Source organism: Takifugu flavidus, chromosome 8 (genome assembly GCF_003711565.1).
Source record: "Takifugu flavidus isolate HTHZ2018 chromosome 8, ASM371156v2, whole genome shotgun sequence".
NCBI lineage: Eukaryota > Metazoa > Chordata > Actinopteri > Tetraodontiformes > Tetraodontidae > Takifugu > Takifugu flavidus.
The window spans coordinates 1,475,442-1,502,154 of NC_079527.1; the positions used below are offsets into that span (position 1 = coordinate 1,475,442).

General features: G+C 42.7%; 2 protein-coding genes across 3 annotated transcripts; one reads left to right on the forward strand and one right to left on the reverse strand.

The window, feature by feature from the left end:
- Nucleotides 1–2,325: 2,325 nt before the first annotated feature.
- LOC130530224 (zinc finger protein 260-like) lies at nucleotides 2,326–14,671 on the reverse strand. 2 transcript variants are annotated; one of them, XM_057041227.1, is made up of 3 exons: nucleotides 14,406–14,671; nucleotides 4,272–5,174; nucleotides 2,326–3,506 (listed from the first exon to the last, which is right to left on the reverse strand). In XM_057041227.1, exons 1-3 carry the CDS (start codon nucleotides 14,575–14,577, stop codon nucleotides 3,247–3,249), a joined length of 1,335 nt encoding a protein of 444 aa, XP_056897207.1. In that variant the 5' UTR covers nucleotides 14,578–14,671; the 3' UTR covers nucleotides 2,326–3,246. The 2 variants fall into 2 exon arrangements, with proteins under 2 accessions (XP_056897207.1, XP_056897206.1); XM_057041226.1 differs by having other exon boundaries at nucleotides 2,326–5,174.
- A 2,608-nt stretch (nucleotides 14,672–17,279) lies between these two features.
- On the forward strand, nucleotides 17,280–25,967 carry LOC130530238 (zinc finger protein 883-like). The gene is made up of 2 exons (XM_057041248.1): nucleotides 17,280–17,568; nucleotides 23,183–25,967. The coding sequence occupies exons 1-2, from the start codon at nucleotides 17,397–17,399 to the stop codon at nucleotides 24,685–24,687; spliced, it is 1,677 nt and encodes a 558-aa protein (XP_056897228.1). The 5' UTR covers nucleotides 17,280–17,396; the 3' UTR covers nucleotides 24,688–25,967.
- Nucleotides 25,968–26,713: the final 746 nt, after the last annotated feature.

Here is a 26,713-nt window from a genome sequence, read left to right on the forward strand (position 1 = left end):
TATTGTATTGTTTTCTTAATATTTATTTATTTATCATTTTTTTATTGTGGTTGTTGGTATCATTATTATAACTATTATTATTGTTATTATTATTACTAATACTAATTATTATTATGATTATTATTACTATTATTGTTGTTCTGTGTTATTTTCTAAAAAGGGTGTTTTGTGGCCCTGTGTAAATTTGTGATTAAAGTATTTTTGTAAAAAATCCAAAAAAAAATCTCTTCTCTTCTCCTCTCTCTCTACCCAGCCGGCCATCAGCAGGAGGGTCCCCCTACATGAGCCTGGTCCTGCTCAAGGTTTCTTCCTGTTAAAAGGGAGTTTTTCCTTGCCACTGTTACTTGTCTGGGGTCAGGCCCTGGGATTCTGGAAAGCGCCTAGAAACAGTTTTGATTGTAAAAGACGCTATATAAATAAAGATTGATTGATTGACTTATAGTTTCAGGCATTTAATGTAAATACCCATTTATAAAATATTTTCATAGTACAATCCTGTAAACAACAGTAAACTACTGTAACAATATAAACCACACATATTGTATTTATTAACTCATTATATCTGCACTTGCTGCTTCTTTTGCACTTCAGATGCAAAACTGCATTTTGTTGCTCGGTACCTGTACGTGTGCAATAACAATAAAGTTGAATCTAATCTAATCTACAGCTGGTCCAGAATGCGACTGTTCGACAATAGGTGAAGGCAGGTCCATCCCTGGATGAGTCACAAGTTCATTGCATTTGGGTGATTTGGTACCTTGCTCTAGGATAGCAGTATAAGACTGCAGCTACTAAGCCCCATTTCTCTGGAACCAGGTCCCAGTCTGGATCCAGGAGCAGAAACTGTTATATTGTTTAAAACCTGACTTAAAACCTTCCTTTTTGATAAGGTTCATGATTAAGGTGAACATAGAACTGCTCTATTCTGCTGCTATAGGCTCAGACAGCTAGGTACTTATTTAATGTCCCCCCACGCCTCTCCCTATTTCTCTGTTCCTCATACACTTCCCAAATATATATTCTGTGCAACTGTGCAATTTGTAAAGCCCCCCCAAGGAAAAATCTTTGGGCTCTAAATACAATAAACTTGAACTTGAACAGGATGTTCCTCCTGCAGCAACACTGCTGACTTCTATCTCCAACTTGAAGGGTCAGGTGAAATCCAGTAGATCTCTACTGGAAGAGGTGTGCTGCAGAAGTGAGCATCACAGGGCTGGAAAGCATGCTGATGTTCAGTTAACCACAGCATTTTCATACTGGTTAGGCTAGTGAGAGGAGTAACAACATCAGAGAGGTTTCTTCAGAAACTACGATGGTACCATCAATCCAAAACAGAGGCGCTCACATCTGGTTTGGAGGACAGGATCTGCTCAGGTAGCCTGGATTTTGGTCTTATTAGGATGCACCCTGACCTACTTGCTCACCAAGACTGTGAACCGGCCCAAGTCACAGTTGACCAAATTCAAGGTCAACCATGCCTCCTTTAAACAGCAATTTATTTCTATGTGTGTAGATGCTAGTACCAGGAATCAGAGCACATCATGACTCTGTACTGGAGAAAACTATAACGAGTGAAAAAAGCAGAAATTTCAGTGGTAGGATAGGTTCACACATAAGGATTTTCTAAACCTTTAGAGATTTTCTATCTGTTAGTAAAGATCAAGATGAAAGAAGAAAAAAATCTATCATTGAACAGTTTTGATTGTCCTGTGAGTGATGTGTTGAGTACGGCAGTATGATTAGGATTCTGTCCCACCGGCGAACCACTAGCTATTGGTAGCACACATCAAGGTAAACAAATACTAATGTCCCCACTTCATTCATGCCAACAAGGACTTTGTGTTCAAAAGGTTCTCACATCCTGGGAATGGGCTGTGATGGAGCAGGAGGAATGACCTGATTGGGTTTTTTTGGTACACACAAGAGTGGCAGAAACAGGTGAAACCGGTCTTCAGAACTGGCGCAAAGACATGCAAAATGTGCTGATATGTCTTCTAATCCCAGGTGGCCACGTACCTCATCACAGCAAGACGAATAAGCCGTTATCAGAAGTCCTGTGGCACTACAACCTGCTTAATGGCATTCTCCAGTTTTCTCAGTTTCAGCTTCACTTTTGTTGTCTCATTATTGAAACACCTAAATGACTCAGGCAGGTTTAACTCATCAACTAACTTCCACGACTGTGCACGTATTACAACACAAGTGGGAATGCTTAAGCAATACTTCAGGATAAGCCGTAGCATTGTTGAGGAAACTTCCTTTACCTACACGTTCCTCGTGCCCTTCATTTACTCAGGGAGAAATAGACAAAGAATCAATTCTGAATCAATGACCTATGTGATTTTTATTTATGACATAAAACTGAAATCACTTAAAGAGACTTCTGAGCACTGTGTCTCAGTTCATGAGGAAGGGCCCCGATCATCCTTGTGTCACGTGTATTTGTACCACAGCATGGGGGTCAACTCCTTCTGCTAACAGAACTCTATTTTGATGAATTCCTTTCCCTTATCTGGTCTTGATCCTCTCAAACAAACCCCAAGAACTCACAATCTCACATACCTTCCAACACTTTCAGTTTCTTCCCTTTAAAGCATTGTGATAAAAACAGTACACACAATGATTCTGAGCACAATGATCAATTCTCCCAAAACTCGCACATGACTATATTTAAAATGGCTGAGTTGAGTTCTGACAGGAACTAGCCAGAGCCCACATGACCCCTGTGCTGATTGCTGATTGGAGGTGTCAGCAGGAGGCTGCAGGAGGTAAATGGAGCCCACAGCTTTCATGATTGATGCCTAAAACAGTGGAAGAGCAGCTGCACCTGCAGACATCAGGGAGCCACTTCACCTGTTCAACACAGAAGGTTCTCACTGCCTCCAGCCAACACCTGCAGAGCACCGCATGCTCAGACTGCTGACATCTAGATTTTCTCAATTGCTTTTCTAGTATGACTCATTTTACTTATATTTCATTTTGAATTGATACAAAGACTCTGTCTTACAGGTTTGTTGCATAGTAACAAAGTTTATCAGCACAAAAGGGTGAACTGGTAATACAGAACATCTGGCAGGAATCTAAAATTAAAGCTGTTCTTTGGGCTCTTCTCAATGAAGAAGCTGCAGCAATATCTGAACTCTCTTGTTGGCAAATCTAGATGTTTTCACCCGTGTGGGTGCTCATGTGCTGCACTAAATCACAATTCTGGGTGAAAGTTTCCCCACATGTTTCACAGACATGTGGTTACTCAACTGTGTGAATTCTAATGTGATACTTTAATGCAGAACTGTGTTTGAAGGCTTTTCCACATGTTTTACACACATATGGTCTCTCACCTGTGTGAACTTTCATGTGGACATTTAATGCAGAATTGTTTTTGAAGGCTTTTCCACATATTTTACACAAATATGGTCTTTCACCTGTGTGAACTCGCATGTGGACATTTAATGAAGTACTATCTATAAAGGCTTTCCCACATGTTTTACACACAAATGGTCTCTCACCTGTGTGAACTTTCATGTGGACATTAAATGAAGTACAATTTATAAAGGCTTTCCCACATGTTTTACACACATATGGTCTCTCACCTGTGTGAATTCTCATGTGGACATTTAATGCAGAATTTTGTTTGAAGGTTTTCCCACATGTTTTACACACAAATGGTCTCTCACCTGTGTGAACTTTCATGTGGACATTTAATGAAGTACTATTTATAAAGGCTTTCCCACATGTTTTACACACATATGGTCTCTCACCTGTGTGAATTTTCATGTGGACATTTAATCCATAATTTTGTTTGAAGGTTTTTCCACATGTTTTACACACATATGGTCTCTCACCTGTGTGAATTCTCATGTGGCGTTTTAATGAAAAACCTTCTGCAAAGGCTTTCCCACATGATTTACACACAAATGGTGTCTCACCTGTGTGAATTCTCATGTGGCGTCTTAATGTAGAACGGTGTGCAAAGGTTTTCCCACATGTTTTACACAAATGTGATCTCTTACATGTGTGAACTCTGAGGTGTTTCTTCAGTAAGGTTGACTGTTTGAAATCTTTCCCACATGATTCACAGATAAACAATCTGGCTCCTGTGTCACTTTTATTTTCAGCCGATGCGGAGTGATGCCCCCCGGAACCTTTCCCACATGCCAAGCCAACGTGTGGGGTGTCATTAGGATTGATTGTGGAGTGCCCTGTCATGTCTACCTTGATATTTCCCTGTTGTTCACCTGTGTTACATGCAGATGTTTTAGCACCTGTGTCACCTGTGTGAATTCTCAGGTGGTTCTTTAATTTATCATTTTGTGTAAAGGCCTTCCCACATGTTTGACAGACATATGGCCTCTCACCTGTGTGAATTCTCTTGTGGCGATAAAATGAAGAATATTGTTTAAAGGTTTTCCCACATGTTTTACATGCATATGGTCTTTCACCTGTGTGAACTCTAAGGTGTCGCTTCAGTAATTTTGACAGTTTGAAATCTTTCCCACATGTTTCACAGATAAACAGTTTGGTTGTTGTGTCCTTAATTTTGGCGGCTGATGAGAAACAACCCTCTCCGGAATCTTTCCCACATGCTAAGCCTAGATGTTCGTATTGAATAGTGGAATGTCCTTTCAGGTCTGTCTTGACCTTTCCCTGTTGTTCATCTGTGTAACATGCAGATGTTTTAGCACCTGTGTCTGTATCACAGTCCACTGCTGACTCTGCTGGGATGTTTACATTCCCAGTCTGACATTTAGGATGGTTCTGCTTCATGGTTTGTTTTGGCTCTTTAGCTGTGGTCCACCTGGAGTCTTCGCTGGTCCTGTTTTCCTCATCTTTGCTCTCAGATATATGAGGACTGTAGGAGAGCAGCTGCAGGTCACAGGCTGGATCTGGTAACACAGGGCTTTGAACTGTTGTGTTCACCTCAGGCTTTTCCTGGCTCTGATCAGGATTTAAGCCCAGTTCACCGTTGTTCTCTTGCTCATGTATAGGAGTCACCATTGAGGTGTCCATCTCCTGCTTTACAATCAGCGACTCTCCGTCCTGATAACAGCAGGTTTCCTCCTGTTCCTCTTTGATTTGTGGAGGCTTCGACTCCTCCTGGTCTAGACTGTAGCTCCTATGCTGATGCTGGTAATTATCCTCTTCCTCCTTCCACAAAGGTTGCTGCTGTGAAAGCTCTGAAAATGCAAGAGAAATCATCAAGAATGGAAAGAAGCATGTGAGCATAAGCGATAGGTTTAGGGGCAACTGATCAAAGGGCAGTTTTTAACCATCCAACGAGCCACAACAACGGGCAGCTCACAATATCAATGTTCAAACCTGCAGCCTGTGAATTTCTGCATCTCTTCTCCAAACATCTGAAGCATCAGTCACCTCTGAATGAGTAAATCTGAGGCTGCCCTCTTTTTCGCAAACGTACATTACAAGAGAAAAACAACAGATGAACAAAAGATGTTTACTTGGACAAAACAGAACTAAAACAGCAGTGTAAAACCTGAACAGAACAGAAACCTTGAACAGAACCAGGCTCATACAGGGGGACGCTCTTGCTTGTCCACAGCCATAAAATGAGTGTGCATGCCACCAAAACTACACTTGGAAGCTGACACGGTCATCTGCAAGAGCAGCAGCAGCGGCTGCTTTGTGATTGGTGACATGAGCAGCAATAACCTCTGCTGCTCTAAAACAACTAATTTGGCCAGATTGTCAAAAGTATCTACCTGTAGTTTAAAAACAGTACACAGCTCTGAAAGTGTGTATTCAAATCCCAGGTGTCTCCCATCACTTTTCTTCTATGTCCAGAATTGTTGCCTGTGAGCCTCAGGAACCAACTCGTAGGTCTTTAACAGAGCTGATTTTACAGCCTTGCTACAATCAGAAACAGGCAAGAATGAACAGACCTGGATAAATCTTTGAATACACACAAACGTCTTAATCAAAGACAAAGTAGGAAAAGGTTTCTCTGTTTCGGTATATGAAAACATGGCTGCTATAATTTTCGGACTATTGAGCGCACGTGAATACAGTGGGACCTCTTACTTACGAAATTAATTGGTTCCGGAAGTTGTTTCGTAACCTGAAAATTACAAGTAGAGACATGTTTTCCATGTAAATGCCCTAATCCATTCCAAACCCCCAAAAATTCGGACATAATGTTTTTTATAAATCATAAAAATGCATCAAAACATGTAACAAATACGTGTTACAATTAGATTACTGCACAATAAATGTAGGAATTCAGCGCAAGGATTCTCCAGGAACAAATCAAATCAAATCAAATCAAATCAATCTTTATTTATATAGCGTCTTATACAATCAAAATTGTTTCAAGGCGCTTTCCAGAATCCCAGGGCCTGACCCCAGACAAGCAACAGTGGCAAGGAAAAACTCCCCTTTAACAGGAAGAAACCTTGAGCAGGACCAGGCTCATGTAGGGGGACCCTCCTGCTGATGGCCGGCTGGGTAAAGAGAGAGGAGAGGAGGGAGGACAGGTAGAGGATAGGATAGGTAGGAGAGGAGAGGGGTAGAGGAGAGGAGAGGTAGAGTGAAGGGGAGGTAGAGGAGAGGAGAAGGAGGAGGAGGGGAAAGAGGAGAGGAAAGAAGAGGAGAGGGAGAGGAAAAGGAGAAGGAGAGGAGAGTTCTCTTCTAGGCTCTTCTCTTCGAGGAGAGTTCTAGAGGAGCTTCTCTTTCGAGGAGAGGCACAGAGCACAGAAACACACACAAAAAATATGCACAATCACTTCAACGGGGCCGGCGGTCATTATGCAGCTCCGATGGCAGTGATACCTGCAAATAGATAGAGGGGGGGGGGGGGGAGAGAAGCAGAAAAACTACACAAGAATCAGCATAACTAGTCTGCTTGATGAGGAGAGGAAAGGAGAGGAAAGGAGAGGAAACCATGACCCAGTGGAGTGACAGAGGCCTGTCAGGTGATCATGTTTCCGGACCCCGGCAGCCTTGGCCTATAACAGCATAGCTAGAATGTGACCTAATGATTAGACGACCCCCTAAGTATGATAATTTGTCTGTCTATGATAGTAACTGGAACTACTGAATTAGTAACAGTAAGCTTTTTCAAAGAGGTAGGTTTTGAGTCTGATCTTAAAAGTAGCGATGGAGTCAGCCTCCCGTACCTGGACAGGGAGCTGGTTCCAAAGCAGGGGGGCCTGGTAGCTAAATGCTCGGCCCCCCATTCTACTCCTAGAAACTCTGGGAACCACAAGTAGACCAGCATTCTGAGAGCGGAGCGGTCTATTGGGCTGATAGGGTATCACTAGCTCCTCCAGGTAGGATGGGGCTAGGCCTCTGAGGACCTTGTAGGTCAGAAGAAGGGTTTTAAAAGTTATTCTAAATTTAACGGGCAGCCAATGAAGCGACGCCATTACAGGACTTATGTGATCTCTTTTGTCAATACCTGTCAGAACTCTGGCTGCAGCATTTTGGATCAACTGGAGGCTTCTTAAAGAGTTGTTTGGACACCCTGATAATAAGGAGTTACAGTAGTCCAGCCTGGAAGTAACAAATGCATGGACTAACTTTTCAGCATCAGGCTGCATCAGTAGCTTCCTGATCTTTGAGATGTTCCTCAAGTGAAAAAAGGCACTTCTAGAGACTAATTTAATGTGTGAGTTGAAGGAGAGATTTTGATCAAAAGTTACTCCTAGATTCCTCACAGAGAGACTAGATGTTAATGAGATACCATCTAGAGTGATCATGTGATCTAGTCTATCCCTGAGAGGTTCAGGACCAAACACCATGACCTCAGTTTTTCCTGGGTTAAGGAGGAGGAAATTTGAAGACATCCAGGACTTTATGTCTTTAAGACAGGTCTGGAGCTTCACTAACTTCTCTGTCTCCTCGGGTTTCATGGATAAATAGAGCTGAGTGTCATCAGCATAACAATGAAAATTTATCCCATGCTGCCGAATAATGTTCCCTAAGGGAAGCATGTACAATGTGAAGAGGATTGGTCCGAGTACGGAACCTTGAGGAACTCCATGGCTAACCCTACTGTATGAGGAGGGAACGCCGTGGACATGGGCAAACTGGTATCTATCAGATAAGTATGATCTAAACCAGTCTAGTGCTGTCCCTTTAATCCCAATCACATGTTCCAGTCTCTGTAACAGGATGCTGTGATCAACTGTATCAAAAGCAGCACTGAGGTCCAGCAGAACCAGCATAGAGACCAGTCCATGATCGGAAGCTATGAGAAGATCATTAGTGACTTTAAGAAGTGCTGTTTCTGTGCTGTGGTGAGCTCTAAAGCCTGACTGAAACATCTCAAACAGGCTGTTCCTCTGCAGGTGCTCCAGTAACTGAGTCACCACCACCTTCTCTAGAACTTTAGAGATAAAAGGAAGGTTGGATATTGGCCTATAATTTCCCAAGACATCAGGATCCAGTGATGGTTTTTTAAGCAACGGCTTAATCACTGCCACCTTGTAGGACCGGGGTACATAACCTGACACTAAAGAACCATTGATCTGGTCCAGGATAGAACTGCCTATCAGTGGTAGAACATCCTTCAACAGGTGTGTTGGGATGGGATCTAAAAGACACGTAGTGGTCTTGGATTTCTGAATTAGCGATGACGCCTCAGAAAAATATATAGGGCTGAAGGAGCTTAAGAGCTCGTTGGAGACCCTGCATGTTCCCACAGTCGGCACATCTGGTGATGGTCCAGTTGTAGGGATGGCCTGGTTAGCTTTCTCTCTGATAGCTAGAACTTTATCAGTGAAGAAGCTCATGAAGTCTTCACCACTAAGGGAAGAAGGGATACGTGGATCTAAAACACTGTGACTCTTGGTTAATTTGGCCACAGTGCTGAAGAGAAACCTGGGGTTGTTCTTATTTTCCTCAATCAAAGAAGAAAAATAAGCTGTTCTAGCCTTGCGAAGGGCCTTTTTGTAAACTAATAGACAGTCTTTCCAGGCTACATGGTAGCTGTCTATCTTACAAGAATGCCACTTCCTTTCCAGTCTTCGCACTTTCTGCTTGAGGGTCCTGATATGTGAATTATACCAGGGGGCACACCTCCTCTGATTTACTATTTTCTTTTTCAGGGGGGCAACAGAATCAAGCGTGATTCTCAGTGAGGTTGCTGCACCTTCAGCAATAGAGTCAACCTCAGCAGGGCTCAGATTATAATGATTGATCCCTGGGGAAACACACGGTGGTCCTGGGATCAGCACAGGGATCACTTCCTTAAACTTAGCTACAGCATTATCTGAAAGACATCTGCTATAGTAAGACTTTGTTCTGAGCATAGAAGAATCCTTAATCATAAATGTAAAAGTGATCAAAGAGTGGTCTGACAGGACTGGGTTCCGAGGGAACACTGACACATGTTCTACCTCAACACCATAAGTCAGGACTAGATCTAGGGTGTGGTTAAAGCTGTGAGTTGGTTGGTTTATCTGCTGGAGGAAACCAACTGACTCAAGTAATGAAATGAAGCCATTTCTAAAGCTGTCGTTTATAACGTCCATATGGATGTTAAAGTCTCCAATGATAATGACTTTTTCCGTTCTAAGGACCAAGTCAGATAAGAAATCAGAGAACTCAGACAGGAACTCTGAATGTGGCCCAGCAGGGGGCCGATATACTACTACAAACAGAAGTGGCTTTTCTGTCCTCCAGTTCAGATGAGTGATGCCAAGAGTCAGGCTTTCAAATGAACTGAAGCTGTGTTTTGGTCTGGGATTAATTAATAACTTGGAGTGATAGATTGCTGCCACTCCCCCTCCTCGACCAGTAACACGTGGAATATGATAATTAAGATGGGTAGGAGGAGTAGATTCATTTAAGCTAACATACTCCTCCTCCTGAAGCCAGGTCTCAGTAAGACAAAATAAATCAATGTGATGATCCGCTATCAGGTCGTGCACTAACAGGGATTTACACAAAAGAGATCTAATATTTAACAGTCCACACTTAATTGTGATATTAGTTTCTCCAACTTGTGCTTCAGTATTAATTTTAATAAGATTTTGGTGATTGACCGCTCTGCTCTGTGCTTGGTGAACTTTTAACCGTGGAACAGAGACTACCTCTATAGTGTTAAATATGTTATTGTTGGTGGATGAGGGTTCTAAGGAAGCAGCAGAGAGGTGTGTAAGACCACAACTCTGCGTCCTGGTCTGGACCCTGGATTGTCAGGTCACTTTGGGTCTAATAAAATTAGCCAGATTACTAGAAATGAGAGAAGCGCCATCTCGAGTGGGATGGACACCGTCTCTCCTAATCAGACCAGGTTTTCCCCAGAAGGTGCTCCAATTGTCTATAAAGGCCACCTGGTTATCGGGGCACCACCGTGACAGCCAGCGACGAAGCGATGACATGCGGCTAAACATCTCATCGCTGGCCAGATTGGGGAGGGGACCAGAGAATGCTACGGAGTCCGACATCGTTTTTGCGTAGTTACACACCGACTTCAAGTTAATTTTAGTGACCTCCGACTGACAAAGCCGGGTGTCGTTGGCTCCGACGTGAATAATAACTTTACCAAATTTACGATTACGTCTCGCCAGCAGCCATAAATTTGCTTCTATGTCGCCCGCTCTGGCCCCCGGAATGCACTTAACTATGGTCGCTGGAGTCGGCTTCACGTAGCGCAAAACAGAGTCGCCAATTACCAGGGTCGGTTTCTCGGCGGGTGTGTCGCCGAGTGGGGAAAAGCGGTTAGCCACGGGAAGCGGTTGGTGGTGCACCGTGGGCCTTTGTTTTGGGCTACGCTTCCTACGAACCGTCACCCAGCCGCCCTGGCTAGCCGGCTGCTCGGCTGCTGCCGGGGGACCGCTAGCTGAAGCTACGCTAGGCGGCTCCGCAGCAGCTAGCTTACCCTGGCTACATGACGCAACTCCAGCTAACTCCAAGCTGCGGAACCGCGTCTCAAGCTCGCTAAGTCTCGCCTCCATAGCCATAAATAAACTACACTTCTTGCACCTATTCCCTTCACTAAGGGAGGCAGAGGAGTAACTAAACATTTCACACTCTGAACAGACAAAGACACGGGTGAAACAGACGGTGAGGCCATGCTAACGCTAGTGATCGGCGAAGCCCTGTATTTGTTTAATATGGGTTGTTTCTTACTGTTGATATCAGGTGACTAGAATGTCTCAAGTGTTCAAAATTTTAAGTAAAGTGAATACAACACACCAAGTGTTCAATATTAAGTGAATACAACACACCAAGTGTTCAATATTAAGTGAATACGGCACCCCGTGCACAATGCAACCAACGAACGATAGAAGAGACAGGAAGTGACGCAATACTCACACGACAAGTCCGCTTTGGTCCGCTAAATGAACTTTATTCCAGGCTAATCTTACATTAGCCGTCATTACTAGCAACGAACGTTAACACTTGTGGTAACACCGCCATCTAATGAACAAACATACATACACCCACAATAAATAAAAGTTAAACAAAGGCGACGCTGGGATACACACAAACTTGTACAGATTGGGTTTGATTGGGATTGGAAGATGCTAGGCAATAGCCAATGGCAGAGCAGCTACAAGCATGTTTGTGTTCGCTAAACTCCGCGAGCTGCAAGTAGCAGCGGTAGCGTATTTTTTCCTTTCGTATCATGAAATTTCTTTCGTAACAAGAGGAAATATTTTCCCGTTGAGACGTTTCGTAACCTGAAAAGTCCGCATGTAGAGTTGTTCGTAAGTAGAGGTCCCACTGTATAAGCCGCACCTGAGGGCGTGTGCATGATGGATGAAATGACAGTTCAAAATCAAAACTAGTGTCTTCTTTGGTGCATAATCTTTCCCCATGTGTCTGTATCACTTTTGTGTTTACTGCTAGAGACTGCCCCCGGTGGCCATTAGCCCATAAAATGCTCTGAATTAACTGCACTGTTGTGTAGGCTGCAGGATTCAAATCAAGGGAAAAAAGTAGCAGCTTATAGTATAAAAAATTCCAGTCGTTAATCGTTATTTCATGTGTATATTTTAATTTTGATAGAAGGCTACATAAAATGCTGGTTAGTTAACACAATAGACATATTTAACATACAGTATGTAAGATGTATTTGTAATGAAAGCCATCATGGCGCGCCTCACTCCACTACAGGATGGGTCACACATGAATCTGCAGGCAGGCTCGGTCCAGTTGGTGTGATGCGTGTTCACAACGTCACTATGCCAGAACGTCTCTTTCACCATGTTAGCCTATTGAAAATCTATTTTTGGGCCCAATGGAAGTAAGTGACCTTTGCCATCTTGGCAGTACCACTGTTCAGCCAGCAGGGTTTATGCGTTGAACTGAGGGGTAGTTCCTGTATCCAGCTGTCTTAAAATGCGCTCTGTCCAAAACCATCCCCTATACCTGAGGTAGTGCGCTCAGTGTATCCCACAATGCATTGCGAAAAGTCGTGTACAACCTATGCACCCTAACACAGTAATATATCCCATCAGCCTTTGTGGTATCACGTGACCACTTGTTAATGGCTGGTAAACCGGGGCACGGAGAGCTGTCATACAAATGTAAGAATTGTCCGCTATGTGTAATATGTTACTTTCTGGAAGCGCAGTGCTTCTTTCACTTGAGAAACATATTGGTGCATCCTGTGTAGTATGTTTTTGCCTAAAAGACATTAGCATTCAGGCGATAATAAGCATCTTTGGCTCGTTGCTCTTTCATACCATTTTAATTATACTGTACTAGAGGTTTCACACTTTCAGTGGAGAAGTAAGATATTGTTGGTGCGATATAAACATACTGCAGACTCATCAATTGGACTGATATCTTTAGCGAGTGACGGTGATGTCCATAGTTTGATCCGCAGCTGGGTGGAGAAGGACTAGCTGTTTTCTGAGGGTTCAATGCTTTCAACATTCCTCAGGTGGACATTGTGCAAAACGGTGCAACATGCAATCACCTTTGTGGCAAAGGCAGGCTTCACCTCCAAGGCTTTGTAAAATATTACCAAGCATCTGGTCATTGTCCTTTCTATACTAGATTGAGCTTTTGCACAATGTATGTCGGCCGCTATCATATGTCTCCTGTACTCTCTAGTGTTATCAACACTACAGACTTGGACATACAGGGATACCACCGTTCCCTATGATGCAATAACCCTCAGTTTTCTGTTAAAGTAACACTAAGCAGCTCCACCAGGGAGCTTGATCCTAAGGTGGCATCCATCTATACTGCCAACCACTTTAGCAGAAGCTGGTGATCAAGTCAACACCTGCCCTTAGAAAAAGTAATTGGACATATTTTCAGGGCAAGTACTTTATCTGAGAGCCAACAAATGATGTCATTGGTTGTGGAGTGTGGAATTGAGAAGGCTCTTGACTCCACACAGTAGCAGGCTGCACCTGCCAGCCTAAAGATGATTAAACCCTCCACCTTCAGACTCCAGCCATGGTGAAATCAGTGGAAAGTCTTCAATTTTTTTCAGAAGGGATAAAATGTAGGCATCGTAAAATATTTCAACATAAAGGTGGAAATAAAAACCATAATCAACCATCATTGCTGTTTTTTCTGTCACAATTTGATTACATCTTGATCATAGAGCCAAAATAGTCCTAAGGAAATGTCTATTCCACACCAGAGGATAGGATCTCAAAAGAAACTTTAAAAAGATGATGAACAGATGAATAGACATTTTCCAATCAAAATCCAGTTTAAATTTTGTAAGACTTGATGTCACGATGTGAAAATGTCACTGAACTTTAATATCATTTTTTATTCGTTTTTTTTATTGATGTCAAAAATTTATAGGGGGAAATGATACATGAAGAAAAAAACAAACTAAGGGTGATTGTGTTATGTTTTTTTATGGGTTAGAATAATTAAATAGACTTGGCCGCTCTCGCCCGCGAACGGGTTCATATTTATTATGCAACGTTATGACGTCATTTAGCTTGCGCCATCGTAGTGTACGAAAACGAATATAAAATTCAGTTAACTCCATAGTGTACTCAATCCAACTCCCCTATGAAGTGAGTAGAGAATAGGGAACGAGTGTGTGGTTTCGAACACAGCGATGATCCATAAACTCTGTCAGCTACACAGACACAGAAGTGTAATGAGGTCGTTATTCTTTCAGATCAATGAACCGCGCTCACCAAGGAACAGCAGCAGCAGCAGCTATGGCCTGTTACCCAGCAACATGTGTGCTACTAACTCTTGTAGCTTTGCTATTGCTCCCCCAAACATGTGGAGTTATTGTGTCAATACTCTGAGCAGTGGAGACACATTTGTTAGCTTCTTCATTGCTAACATCGCCACCTACTGGCCTGCCATGCTCACTACCTTTTCAGTCCTGAGAGGTTTACATTTAAATTGGTATAAATCGACATTTAGCGGCACATTTCCGTTGCAGAAGCACTGCTTCTGTGTCACAATGAACATCCTTCCATATTTTGTCTTGTTAAAGTCTTACATACCTGTCCTGTGTAACTTTATTTGGGGTCTCCAAACACTTTCCACCAGTCTGCGCTGATAATCGAGCTCTTCTTCACATCCGTCGAGCTTTTGTTGAAACACTCGGAATATTTCTTCAGCAGCAACAGTCAGTCGCTCCATGACGAACGTCCTCAAACACTCAACAGAAGACATTCTTGTTGCTTCCACACCACAATACGGTCAAACATACAAAAACCTTCTACTCAAAGCCGCTGTTACCGATTCCTGCCGAATGTTACACATTAAAGTTCCGCAAAAACAACCGCGGGAGCATTGGTTCCGGGATGCTGTGTGTTACCCTGGGGCAGTGCTTCTCATTATTTTTTTCTGTAACAATCTCACACACAATCGTCGCTGCGACTATCAATAGTATTTGTCAATAAAATTGTTGTAAGTACACCTCTGCATAACACTGGATCCTCAACAAGGAAGAAAGAAAGAAAGATTTTTTTTATTTTTACAAAAATACTTTATTTCCAATTTGCACTGGGGCATAAACACCATGTTGGACACGCAGTACTGACAATAAATAAATAGAATCAACAAAACAGTTCCTCTACAAGGAGTTTTTTGCTGGGCCAACAGAGTTGGGCCGATATACAACTCCAAACAAAAGTGGCTTTTCTGCCTTCCAGCTCAGATGGGTGATGCCAAGAGTCAGGCTTTCAAATGAACTGGAGCCATATTTTGGGCTAGGATTAATTAATAACTTGGAGTGATAGATTGCTGCCACTCCCCCTCCTCGACCAATAACACAAGGAATAAGATAATTAAAATGGGTAGGAGGAGTAGATTCATTTAAGCTAACATACTCCTCCTCCTGAAGCCAGGTCTCAAGTAAGACAAAATAAATAAACAGTCCACACTTAATTGTGATATCAGTTTCTCCAACTTGTGCTTTAGTATTAATTTTAATAAGATTTTGGTGATTGACCGCTCCCCTGCTCTGTGCTTGGTGAACTTTTAACCATGGAACAGAGACTACCTCTATACTGTTAAATATGTTATTGTTGGTGGATGAGGGTTCTATGGAGGCAGCAGAGAGGTGTGTAAGACTACAACTCTGCCTCCTGGTCTGGACCCTGGATTGTCAGGTCACTTTGGGTCTAATAGAATTAGCCAAATTACTAGAAATGAGAGAGGCACCATCCTGTGTGGGATGGACACCGTCTCTCCTAATCAGACCAGGTTTTCCCCAAAAAGTGTTCCAATTGTCTATAAAGGCCACCTGGTTTTCAGGGCACCACCGTGACAGCCAGCGACAAAGCGACGACATGCGGCTAAACATCTCATCGCTGGCCAGATTGGGGAGGGGACCAGAGAATGCTACGGAGTCCGACATTGTTTTTGCGTAGTTGCACACCGACTCCGAGTTAATTTTGCTGACCTCCGACTGACGAAGCTGGGTGTCGTTGGCTCCGACGTAAATAATAACTTTTCCAAATTTACGTTTATGTCTCGCCAGCAGCCATAAATTTGCTTCTATGTCGCCAGCTCTGGCCCCTGGAATGCACTTGACTATGGTCGCTGGAGTCGGCTTCACGTAGCGCAAAACAGAGTCGCCAATTACCAGGGTCGTTTTCTCAGCGGGTGTGTCACCGAGTGGGGAAAAACGGTTAGCCACGGGAAGTGGGTGGTGGTGGCTCAAGCTCGCTAAGTCTTGCCTCCATAGCCGTAAATAAACTACACTTTCTGCACCTATTCCCTTCACTAAGGGAGGCAGAGGAGTAACTAAACATTTCACACGCTGAACAGACAAAGACACCAGGAGAAACAGACGGTGAGGCCATGCTAACGCTAATAATCGGCGAAGCCCTGTATTTGTTTAATATGGGTTGTTTCTCACTGTTGTTATCAGGTGACTAGAATGTCCCAAGTATGGAAAGTAGGGAAGTGGTGCCACCATACTCCCTGGAGAAAGAACCAACAAAGAACACCAAAACAATACCCAAGTCCCTGACACTGTGTGTTCAAAAGGTTCCGTTATACTGGGAATGGGCTATGATGGAGCAGGAGGAATGGCCTGATTGGGGTTTTTTTGGCACACACGACAAAAGTGTCAGAAATCGGTCTTCAGACTTGGCTAAAAAAAAATGCAGTAAGACAAATAAGATGTTATTGGAAGTACAGTGGTACTACAACCTGTTCAAATGAATTTGCCAGTTTTCGCAATTTCAGCTCCACTTTCGTTGTTACAAACTTGTCATTGGGACACCTAAATGACAGGTGGGCTTAACTCATTACCAAACTTACATGACTGTGCACGTATAACAACATAAGTGGGCAACACTTAAGCAAAACCATCAGGACAGGCTGGAGCACCACAGATGCAGCTGTAACATGACAAAAAATGGCAACATATCTGATATGGGCCCAAGGTGCTGATGACTTCGATGACTTGTTTACTCAACTGAAAAGGCCAGAGCCGAAAACCCCGGAAGCTTCCGTAAGTAATTCCAGTATTCTGTTTTGAAGCAAACACAACAAAAAAATCACACACATTTCATTCATTCATAATTGAATGTTTGTCTATTTATTCCTGAGAAAACAAACAACGCGAGTAACGTGTAAGTAAGGGAAGTTTCCTCAACGTTAGTGATGACAAAGGAAATATTTTTTATATGTTATGTCTCATTCACCGTGTTTCTGGGGAGACGTAACAGAAAAAAAATTGGAGAAGCACTAGCTAATATAGGCACTTACAGCACTTATTGCCTTCGTTATAAGGCCTATTTAAGGCTTTTAATTTTTTGCGGCTCGAGACAGATATGTTTTTTGTATTTTGGTCCAATACTCTTTCAATATTTTGTGCTGTGCCCCGACCCTCGGGTAACACACACCACAGCGGAACCAAATGCCGTGGTTGTTTTTACGGAACTTTAATGTGTAACATTCGGCAGGAATCGGTAACAGTGGCTCTGAGCAGACGGTTTTTGTATGTTTGACCGTATTGTGGTGTGGAAGCAACAAGAATGTCTTCTGTTGAGTGTTTGAGGACGTTCGTCATGGAGCGACTGACTGTTGCTGCTGAAGAAATATTCCGAGTGTTTCAACAAAAGCTCGACGGATGTGAAGAAGAGCTCGATTATCAGCGCAGACTGGTGGAAAGTGTTTGGAGACCCCAAATAAAGTTACACAGGACAGGTATGTAAGACTTTAACAAGACAAAATATGGAAGGATATTCATTGTGACACTGAAGCAGTGCTTCTGCAACGTAAATGTGCTGCTAAATGTTGATTTATACCAATTTAAATGTAAACCTCTGAGGACTGAAAAGGTAGTGAGCATGGCAGGCCAGTAGGTGGCGATGAAGAATCTAACAAATCTGTCCACTGCTCAGAGTATTGACACAACTCCACATGTTGTTTGGGAGCAGTAGCAACGCTATAAGAGTTAGCGGCACACATGTTGCTAGGTAACAGGCCATAGCTGCTGATATAATGTTGTTCCTTGGTGAGCGCGCTCCATTTATCTGAAAAAGTAACGACCTCATTACACTTCTGTGTCTGCATAGCTTACAGAGTTTATGGATCATCGTTGTGTTTGAAACCACACACTCGTTCCCTATTCACTACTTACTTCATAGGGGTGCTGGATTGAGTACACTATGTAGTGCACTGAATTTTAAATTTGTTTTCGTACACTACGCCGGCGCACGCTAAATGATGTCATAGCGTCACCAAAGTGAAAGAAGCACTATGCTTCCAGAAAGTTACATATTAAACACAAAGTGGACGACAATTAACATTTGTATGACATTTCTCCGTGACCCGGTTCACCAGCAATTAACAAGTGGTCACGTGATACCGCAAAGGCTAATGGGATATATTACCGGGTGAGGGTGCATCAGTACATCGCTGTGTCCGAAACTACACACTGGTTCCCTATTCACAACTCTCTACACGGGGGACATGGATTGAGTGAACTACGTAGTGCCCTGAATTTAAAATGATCGATCGGACACTACGGCGCACACAAAATGACGTCATGGTGTCGCATAATAATTACTACCCCGGTCGACTGTAAAAGTGGCCACGTCCATTTAATTATTTTAACCTTTCCGAAACCCACTCGAATACATTCAGCGGTTGTTTTTTGGAAATGCAATATTTTACGCTCGAATTAACTTCATATAGTGAAATAAAAAATAATGTCAATAATAATAAAAAATAATTACCTAAGATAATTAGTGTCCCCTGACATTTTCAAGCCAAGACGTGATGGCACATTCTCAAGTCATATTCCGCTGTAGTGAAAACGTTGAATAAAGCAATTTTTCATCAAGAAATGGATCCAGAGCTACTTTTCATCTTTGTAAATATTCTTTTACTGAGATCCTGTCGCCTGCTGAGGAACAGACGATTCCGAAGAACAATTTTAAGTTGGGGGGGGGGGGGGGGGGGGGGGGTGTACACACTACTGTGCACTATCTTGGGTATAGGGCCATTCAATTAATTTGGATTTGGGTCTGGTTTGTGAATCTGAAGCAAAATAAGGGGCCAGAGAATATGAGTAATCATGGTAACAAATAAAGAAATTACCACAACATACTGAGATTACTGGTTATTTTGTAAATATAGAGCAACATATGGACAAAAATCTAAACATAGACTACTACTGTAATAATTATAGTCCAGTCTGGACATAAATCATAAGAATCAGTCTAATTCAGCCATATCACATATACGTAAGGTTGCACTTGTTTCAGTGACAAACAACATCAAATGTATCTCCAACATAGATAAAAAGCAAAGTGAATAAATAAAAGCAAAGTACATATAACATCAAAAAAGTGCATGGTCTTTTATTAGGACAATGTATTTCAAATTGCACCCAGTTTAGGGTTGTTGTTTTGTTTTTTTTCTTACATTTTCATTTAACTGACAAACAACTTAAATTCCAAGTGCATCAACAAATACAAAACAAAACTGCACATTATGCCTCTAATTATAACAATGTAACAGTGCATGGCACTTTATCAAGGCAAAAAAACATTTCAAAATGCTTTCAACAATCACCACCTCACTCTAACATGAGGGAAAGAATCACAATCAGAGCCTTAGTTGACCTCTGGACATTTTTTTCCTTATCTTGAAATTACATCAGACACCTCAATATTCAGTTGAACCATTTCAAGGCAAACATTAAGTACATAATATGAAGTGAATAACATCAATTGCATCAAACTGTTATAAAATCCATCCTCATTACTTGCTTGACTGACATGTCTGTTATCTTGCATGTATCTTGCCAGCATTTGCCCTCTAATGAGAGAAATGGCATATTTTTGGACTTGACAAGAACATTGAAGATGGTGTTGCTGATGCTGGTCAGTGAAGGATATGTGATTGTGTGTTTTAATGGCATTGAAGTGTGAGGATGAGGACTCACAAGTGTATGCTCAGCCAAACATTGTCAGAAGAAAAAGTGCAAGACCCCGTGAGTGTGGACATTTCTCTTGGCTGACGACATGGGTCCTGAACTTTTCAAAACCTGTCTGCTGCAATGCCTGTCACAATTCAACTGATGACTGAATGTCAATGAGTTCCAGTTGTGAAAAACCCTCATCCAGGGATGGTACTAGATCCTTTCCTTCCAATGCAAAGTCCACCTCAACATTCACACAGAAAGGGTCCTTAACAAATCTCATCACTTTTCTGGAGATGCTGAAATCATCAAAACTGGTGGCAAAGTTGTTTTTTAATTAATCAAAAAAGCCTGAAACCACCTTAGTAATTTGCAGGCCAGATTTCCTTAATATGGGCAAGTGAAGCATCTTCCCAGTACAAAGATCAGCAGAGAAGAGTAAGAGCTTTCTTTGAAAAACATGAAGTTTCTCCACAAGTTCAGACACTGTTTTTGCTCAGCCCTGCAACTCCACATTGAGCTCATTCCAATGATGGAAAGTGTCACTCAAAAAGCAAACAGTGGCATTGGACTCATCATTTTCCCTCAGAGACAGAAATGTGCCAGCTTTTTTCAGTTTTGAAGACTGGAGAAACACCAGAATCTCCTCTCTTAGTTCACAAGAATGTTTTAATATGTTTCCTTTGCTAAGCCATCTGACGCCATTGTGAATGAGCAAATCTTTGTACTCGGCAGACGTGTCAAATAACAGCTTGCGAAAAAGGCGGTGCTGTAAACTGGAGGTGCAACAGATAAAGTTTCTCTTGCCAGGACAGAGTCCATGACCTCTTTTAACTCACCACCTAGTTTGGAACGCAGGAGGCTTTGGTGGATGAGGCAATGTAACAATCTCATCTGCGGAGCAGCGGCTGCCACCCTCGTGGCGAGTCCCGGATCCCTTCAAATCATTGAGGGAGCACCATCCATCACCAGCATTAGATTAGATTCAACTTTATTGTTCTTGCACATTTATAGGTACAGGGCAGCAAAATGCAGTTACGCATCGAAGTTTAAAAGGAGCAGTAAATGTAGATATAATAACAAGTAATGAATACATTATGTGCAGTTATCTACAGGTTGAGGTATGAACATATTTTACAGGTGGATATGTACATTAAATGCCTTAGAAGTACAGAGAAGAAATGTAGAGGTAAATGTACAAATGATAAATTAGGAATGTACAAATGATCAGTTAAACTACATTGCATAAATGTATAAATAAGTTGCTAACTGTTGCTATGTAGGATACTAGTGTGTTATTGTGTAAATGTAGAGCAGTGAGAAGTGAAGTGGTGTATGGGGGGGTTGTTAGGGAGAAAAGGATCAGTTTTCTCCCTGTGCTGTTGCCTTCAGAGGAATGAGACGGAAGCTTCAGTTTACTTGCTGCAAGGGCAGCCCACACGTCTGCAGTGTGAGCTACAAAGTGTGAGCCTTGACAAGGTTTATTTTATATTAGCACATGAACATGTAAGATTACAATAAGCATAAGTGCAAGCATCACATGATAAAGCGTAAGCGTCGCATGATAAAACAAAGCATGACGTATACAAAAGGAACATATAAGAAATTAGGGGATGGAGTGTCACAGGGTGGTCAGGTTGTCCCCTGCTATCCCGAGGCGATAGAACATAATTTAAAGCAGGTCACATGGTTCTGCACAGGAGTGATAATAAGCGGAAACAACATTGCTATATGAACAGTTTGAACCTAACAGGGGTAGCCAGAGTTGAGCAAGGACACAGCATGTTGTTCAAGTTGTTCCCCTCAAAGAATGCAGCAATTTTTGTGAATAAAATCTCACCGGTGGTCTGTCCCTCCAGGGGAAATAGTCCAAGCTGATTGTCAAAAAAATTCACACACAGAGGCACAACTGCGCGACTTGACTCATCCATGGCCAAAGACATCACTACGGCTTTCCTCAGCTCTTCCAAATGCCTCTCGAAAACGTCTATTGCAAGAGGACTCTCCTCATGTTGGATGTGTCAGATATTGGAATTTGCTTCATCAAATCAATAACGGTTGTTCATGTTTTCTCATCGGTTACCAGAGAAACAGTAAAGTGGGTGGCTGTGTGCGTGCCTGCGTGTATATGGTCATCCAATAGCTTGTGCCCAGGGGTCTTTGCCCTCTTAATCCAGGTCTGTTCATTCTTGCCTGTTTCTGATTGTAGCAAGGCTGTAAAATCAGCTCTGTTAAAGACCTACGAGTTGGTTCCTGAGGCTCACAGGCAATTCTGGACATAGAAGAAAAGTGATGGAAGACACCTGGGATTTGAATACACACTTTCAGAGCTGTGTACGGCTTTTAAACTAGATACTTTTGAGAATCCGGCAAACTTATTTGTTTTAGAGCAGTTTAAAAACTCCCTGAGGTTATTGCTGCTTATGTCACCAATCACAAGATGATGGTGTCGGCTTCCAAGTGTAGTTTTGGTGGCATGCCCACTCATATGGCTGTGGACAAGGCTTAAGCAAGCGGAGCTAGTTTTTCCTGACTTGTGGCACTCCAAGGACTGGTCTGTGGTGTGATTATGGCACATATTAATAATATAATATAGATATAAATATTAATACAGCCCTAGCTCAGTGTCATTAATGTGTTTGCATGATTTCTACCCGTCCTCCCCCTTCTCCTCCCTCTCTGCCCAGCCAACCATCAACAGAAGAGTCCCCCCATATGAGCCAGGTCCTGTTCAAGGTTTCTTCCTGTTAAAGGGGAGTTTTTCTCCTTCTCTGCTTCTTATTGGGGGTCAGGCTCTGGGCTTCTGTAACGCACCTAGCGATAATTTTGATTTTAACAGACACTGATAAACAGATGGGTTTAATGAATTGAGTTGAAAAAAATCAAATCAAGACTTGTTTTGATCACCATCGCCCCCTTTGCACTGGAGGGATTTTTGCAGTTTCTATTACCAACCTTGACCTTTTTTCTATTGCAGAGTTAGGGATTTTTTCATGCTCTGACTTTAGTGGTTATGACTCTTTTAGCTCCTAGCTCAGAGCAGGGTCTTCTCCGTCAGCACTGGAAGCCTTTATTACCAACTCCTAATTTACACCTGCTGTGTTTCGCTGGAGTCTTTGTCTTCCCTTTTTAAATGTGAAGTAAACAAACGGGTTTGTGAAAAAGATGGCAGCCTCAGATTTACTCGTTCTAAGGTGGCCGATTTTTCAGATGTTTGGAGAAGAGATGCGGAACTTCACAGGCTGCAGGTTTGAACATTGATATTGTGAGCTGCCTGTTGTTGTGGCTCGTTGGATGGTAAAAACTGCCCTTTGTTCAGTTGCCCCTAAACCTATCGCTTCACACTGACATGCTTCTTTCCATTCCTGATGATTTCTCCTCCATTTCCAGAGCTTTCACAGCAGCAACCTTTGTGGAAGGAGGAAGAGGATAATTACCAGCATCAGGATAGGAGCTGCAGTCTGGACCAGGAGGACTCAAAGTCTCCACAAATCAATGAGGAACAGAAAGATTCCTGCTGTTATCAGGATGAAGAGCCACTGACTGTGAAGCAGGAGATGGACACCTTAATGGTGACTCCCATACATGAGCAAGAGAACAACGGTGAACTGGGCTTGAATCCTGATCAGAGCCAGGAAAAGCCTGAGGTGAACACAACAGTTCAAAGCCCTGTGTTACCAGATCCAGACTGTGACCTGCAGCTGCTCTCCTACAGTCCTCATATATCTGAGAGCAAAGATGAGGAAAACAGGACCAGCGAAGACTCCAGGTGGACCACGGCTGAAGAGCCAAAACAAACCATGAGGCAGAATCATCCTAAATGTCAGACTGGGAATGTAAACATCCCAGCAGAGTCAGCAGTGGACTGTGATACAGACACAGGTGCTAAAACATCTGCATGTAACACAGGTGAACAACAGGGAAACATCAAGGTAGACATGACAGGGCACTCCACAATCAATCCTAATGACACCCCACACGTTGGCTTGGCATGTGGGAAAGGGTCCAGAGGGCATCGCTTCTCATTGGCTGACAATAAAAGTGACACAGGAGCCAGATTGTTTATTTGTGAATCATGTGGGAAAGATTTCAAACGGTCAACCTTACTGAAAAAACACCTCAGAGTTCACACATGTAAGAGATCACATGTGTGTAAAATATGTGGGAAAACCTTCAAAAGAAATTCTAAATTAAAAGTCCACATGAGAGTTCACACAGGTGAGAGACCATTTGTCTGTGAAACATGTGGGAAAACTTTCAGCATAAATTCAACATTAAAAATCCACATAAGATCTCACACAGGTGAAAGACCATATTTGTGTAAAACATGTGGGAAAGCCTTTACAGAAGGTTCTTCATTAAAACGCCACATGCGAATTCACACAGGTGATAGACCATTCATCTGTAAAACATGTGGGAAAGGCTTTATAGATTGTTCTTCATTAAATATCCACATGAGAGTTCACACAGGTGAGAGGCCATATTTGTGTAAAACATGTGGGAAGACCTTCAAACGACTTTCTGCATTAAATGATCACATTAGAGTTCACACAGGTGAGAGGCCATATTTGTGTAAAACATGTGGGAAAACCTTTCTACGAAGTCATGACTTGATCATCCATTCAAGAGACCACACAGGGGAGAGACCATATGTCTGTAAAACATGTGGGAAAGCCTTTAAAGATTGTCCTGCATTTATTGTCCACATGAGAGTTCACACAGATGAGAGACCATATTTGTGTATAACGTGTGGGAAATCCTTCAAACGAGTTTCTGCATTAAATTATCACATTAGAGTTCACACAGGTGAGAGACCATTCGTCTGTAAAACATGTGGGAAAGCCTTCAAAATAAATTCTGCATTAAATAAACACATGAGAGTTCACTCAGGTTAGAGGCCACATGTCTGTGAAACATGTGGGGAAACCTTCAGCCAGAATTGTGAGTTAGTGCAACACATGAACACCCACAGGAGTGAAAACATCCAGATTTGCCAACATGAGAGTTCAGATATTGCTGCAGCTTCTTCATCTCATTGCGAAGAGTCAAAATAAATGTTTCAATTTTTGATTCCTGCCAGATGTTCACTCTTTAGTCTTAATAATAAACTTTTTTACGATGGAACAAACCTGCAACACAGAGTCTTTATCGTTTCAAAATAAAGTAATAAAAGAAAAACGATTGATAATATCTCCATGTCAGCAGTCTGTGAGTGTGTGGTGCTCAGCAGATGTTGGCTGGAGGCAGTTAGAACCTTTTGTGTTGAACAGCACAAACTGGATACTATAGACAACTCTCCAGCTCTCAGGCTGGGTGATTCCATTGCCTTTGAGCCACTTGCTGCATCCGTCTGAACCTTAGTTGCATGATACAGACCCTTAAAGGCCCGGATGGCCCCAAAATCCAATGTGCAACCTTTGTTGACTGTCCGGAGGAGAGACCAGAGACCTTTGGATAGCTGTTACAGCTGGTCCAGCTTACCCAGGACCATTGTTTACAGAATGGCACTATGCGGGCTGCTGCTCGCAGGACCCACAACCTGTAGGACTTGGCTGCTTGGCTTCATACGCCGTCAGCAGTATCCCGAGTCACCACCGAGATCATTGAATGGTCACTTAGGAGGGATCAGTGAGCCACCAAGTCCAAGGAAAAGACAACAGAGTGGTTCAATGCAGCCGGAGAGCCAACTACGGAAAAGAAGGCTGAAGCTGGACACACTCAGGTGAAGGCTAAACTCAGGTCTAAATCCCACTGTAGTCTGAAGGTGACCATCACCTTGATGCCTGCAGGAAGTTCGGGAAGCTGACCGCTGATCAGATTGTGAAGTGGCTCAAGGAAGGCAAGCAGTCCTGGAAGTATGATCGCCAGTACACGGAGGATGGATGCACCCTCAATTGACTTTGTAAGACTTGTCAGGAAATGCACTTTACTGGACTGTACGAGCACTTCCTGGACACCAGTAGACAGGTGTACGCAATCTGTCTCCCCACTGTGGTGTGACTGGCCAAACAGACCCAAAGCGGTGATACAGACATTGTTCGAGGCTCTCTTAGGATTCCATTGGGTAATGTATTGCGTCACTTCCTGTTTACTCAGTATAGTTTGTTGGCACACTGTACACAGTGTTTGTTGAATTAACTTTATTTAAAATTAAATACTTGGGCAATTCTAGTTACTTGGAGCCTCATCATCTGTCTCACCCTGTATCTGTTCAGTGTGTGAAATGTTTAGTTACTCTTCTGCCTCCTCTAGTGAAGGAAATATGTGCAGAAAATGTAGTGTGTTTATTGCTCTGGAGGCGAGACTCAGCAAGCATGAGACACGGTTCCGCAGCTTGGAGTTGTCTGGAGTTGCATCAGGTAGCCAGGAGAAGGTAGCTGCTGCGGAGCTGCCTAGCATAGCTACAGCTAGCTGTTCACAGGAAGCGTTACCCAAACCAAAGGCCCACGGTGCACCACCAACCACTTCCCATGGCTAACTGTTTTACCCACTCAGTGACTCACCCGACCCGCTGAGAAATCGACTAAACTAGGAATCAATAATAGCCAATCTAAAGCTGCTGGTGAAAAGTAAACGTAAATTCAGTAAAGTTATTATTCACGTTGGAGCAAACAACACCTGGCTTCGCCAGTCGGAGGTCACCAAAATTAACATGGAGTCGGTGTTCATTTATGCAAAAATGATTCCAGACTCCGTAGCGTTCTCTGGTCCCCTCCCCAATCTGGCCAGCGATGAAATGTTTATTTGCATGTCATTGCTGGCAGTCACGGTGGTGCCCCCAAAACCAGGTGTCTTTTGTAGACAACTAAAACAGTTTTTGGGGAAAACCTGGTCTGATTAGGAGAGACGGTGTCCATCCCACTAGGGATGGTGCCTCTCTTATTTCTAGTAACTTGGCCAATTTTATTAGACGCAAAGTGA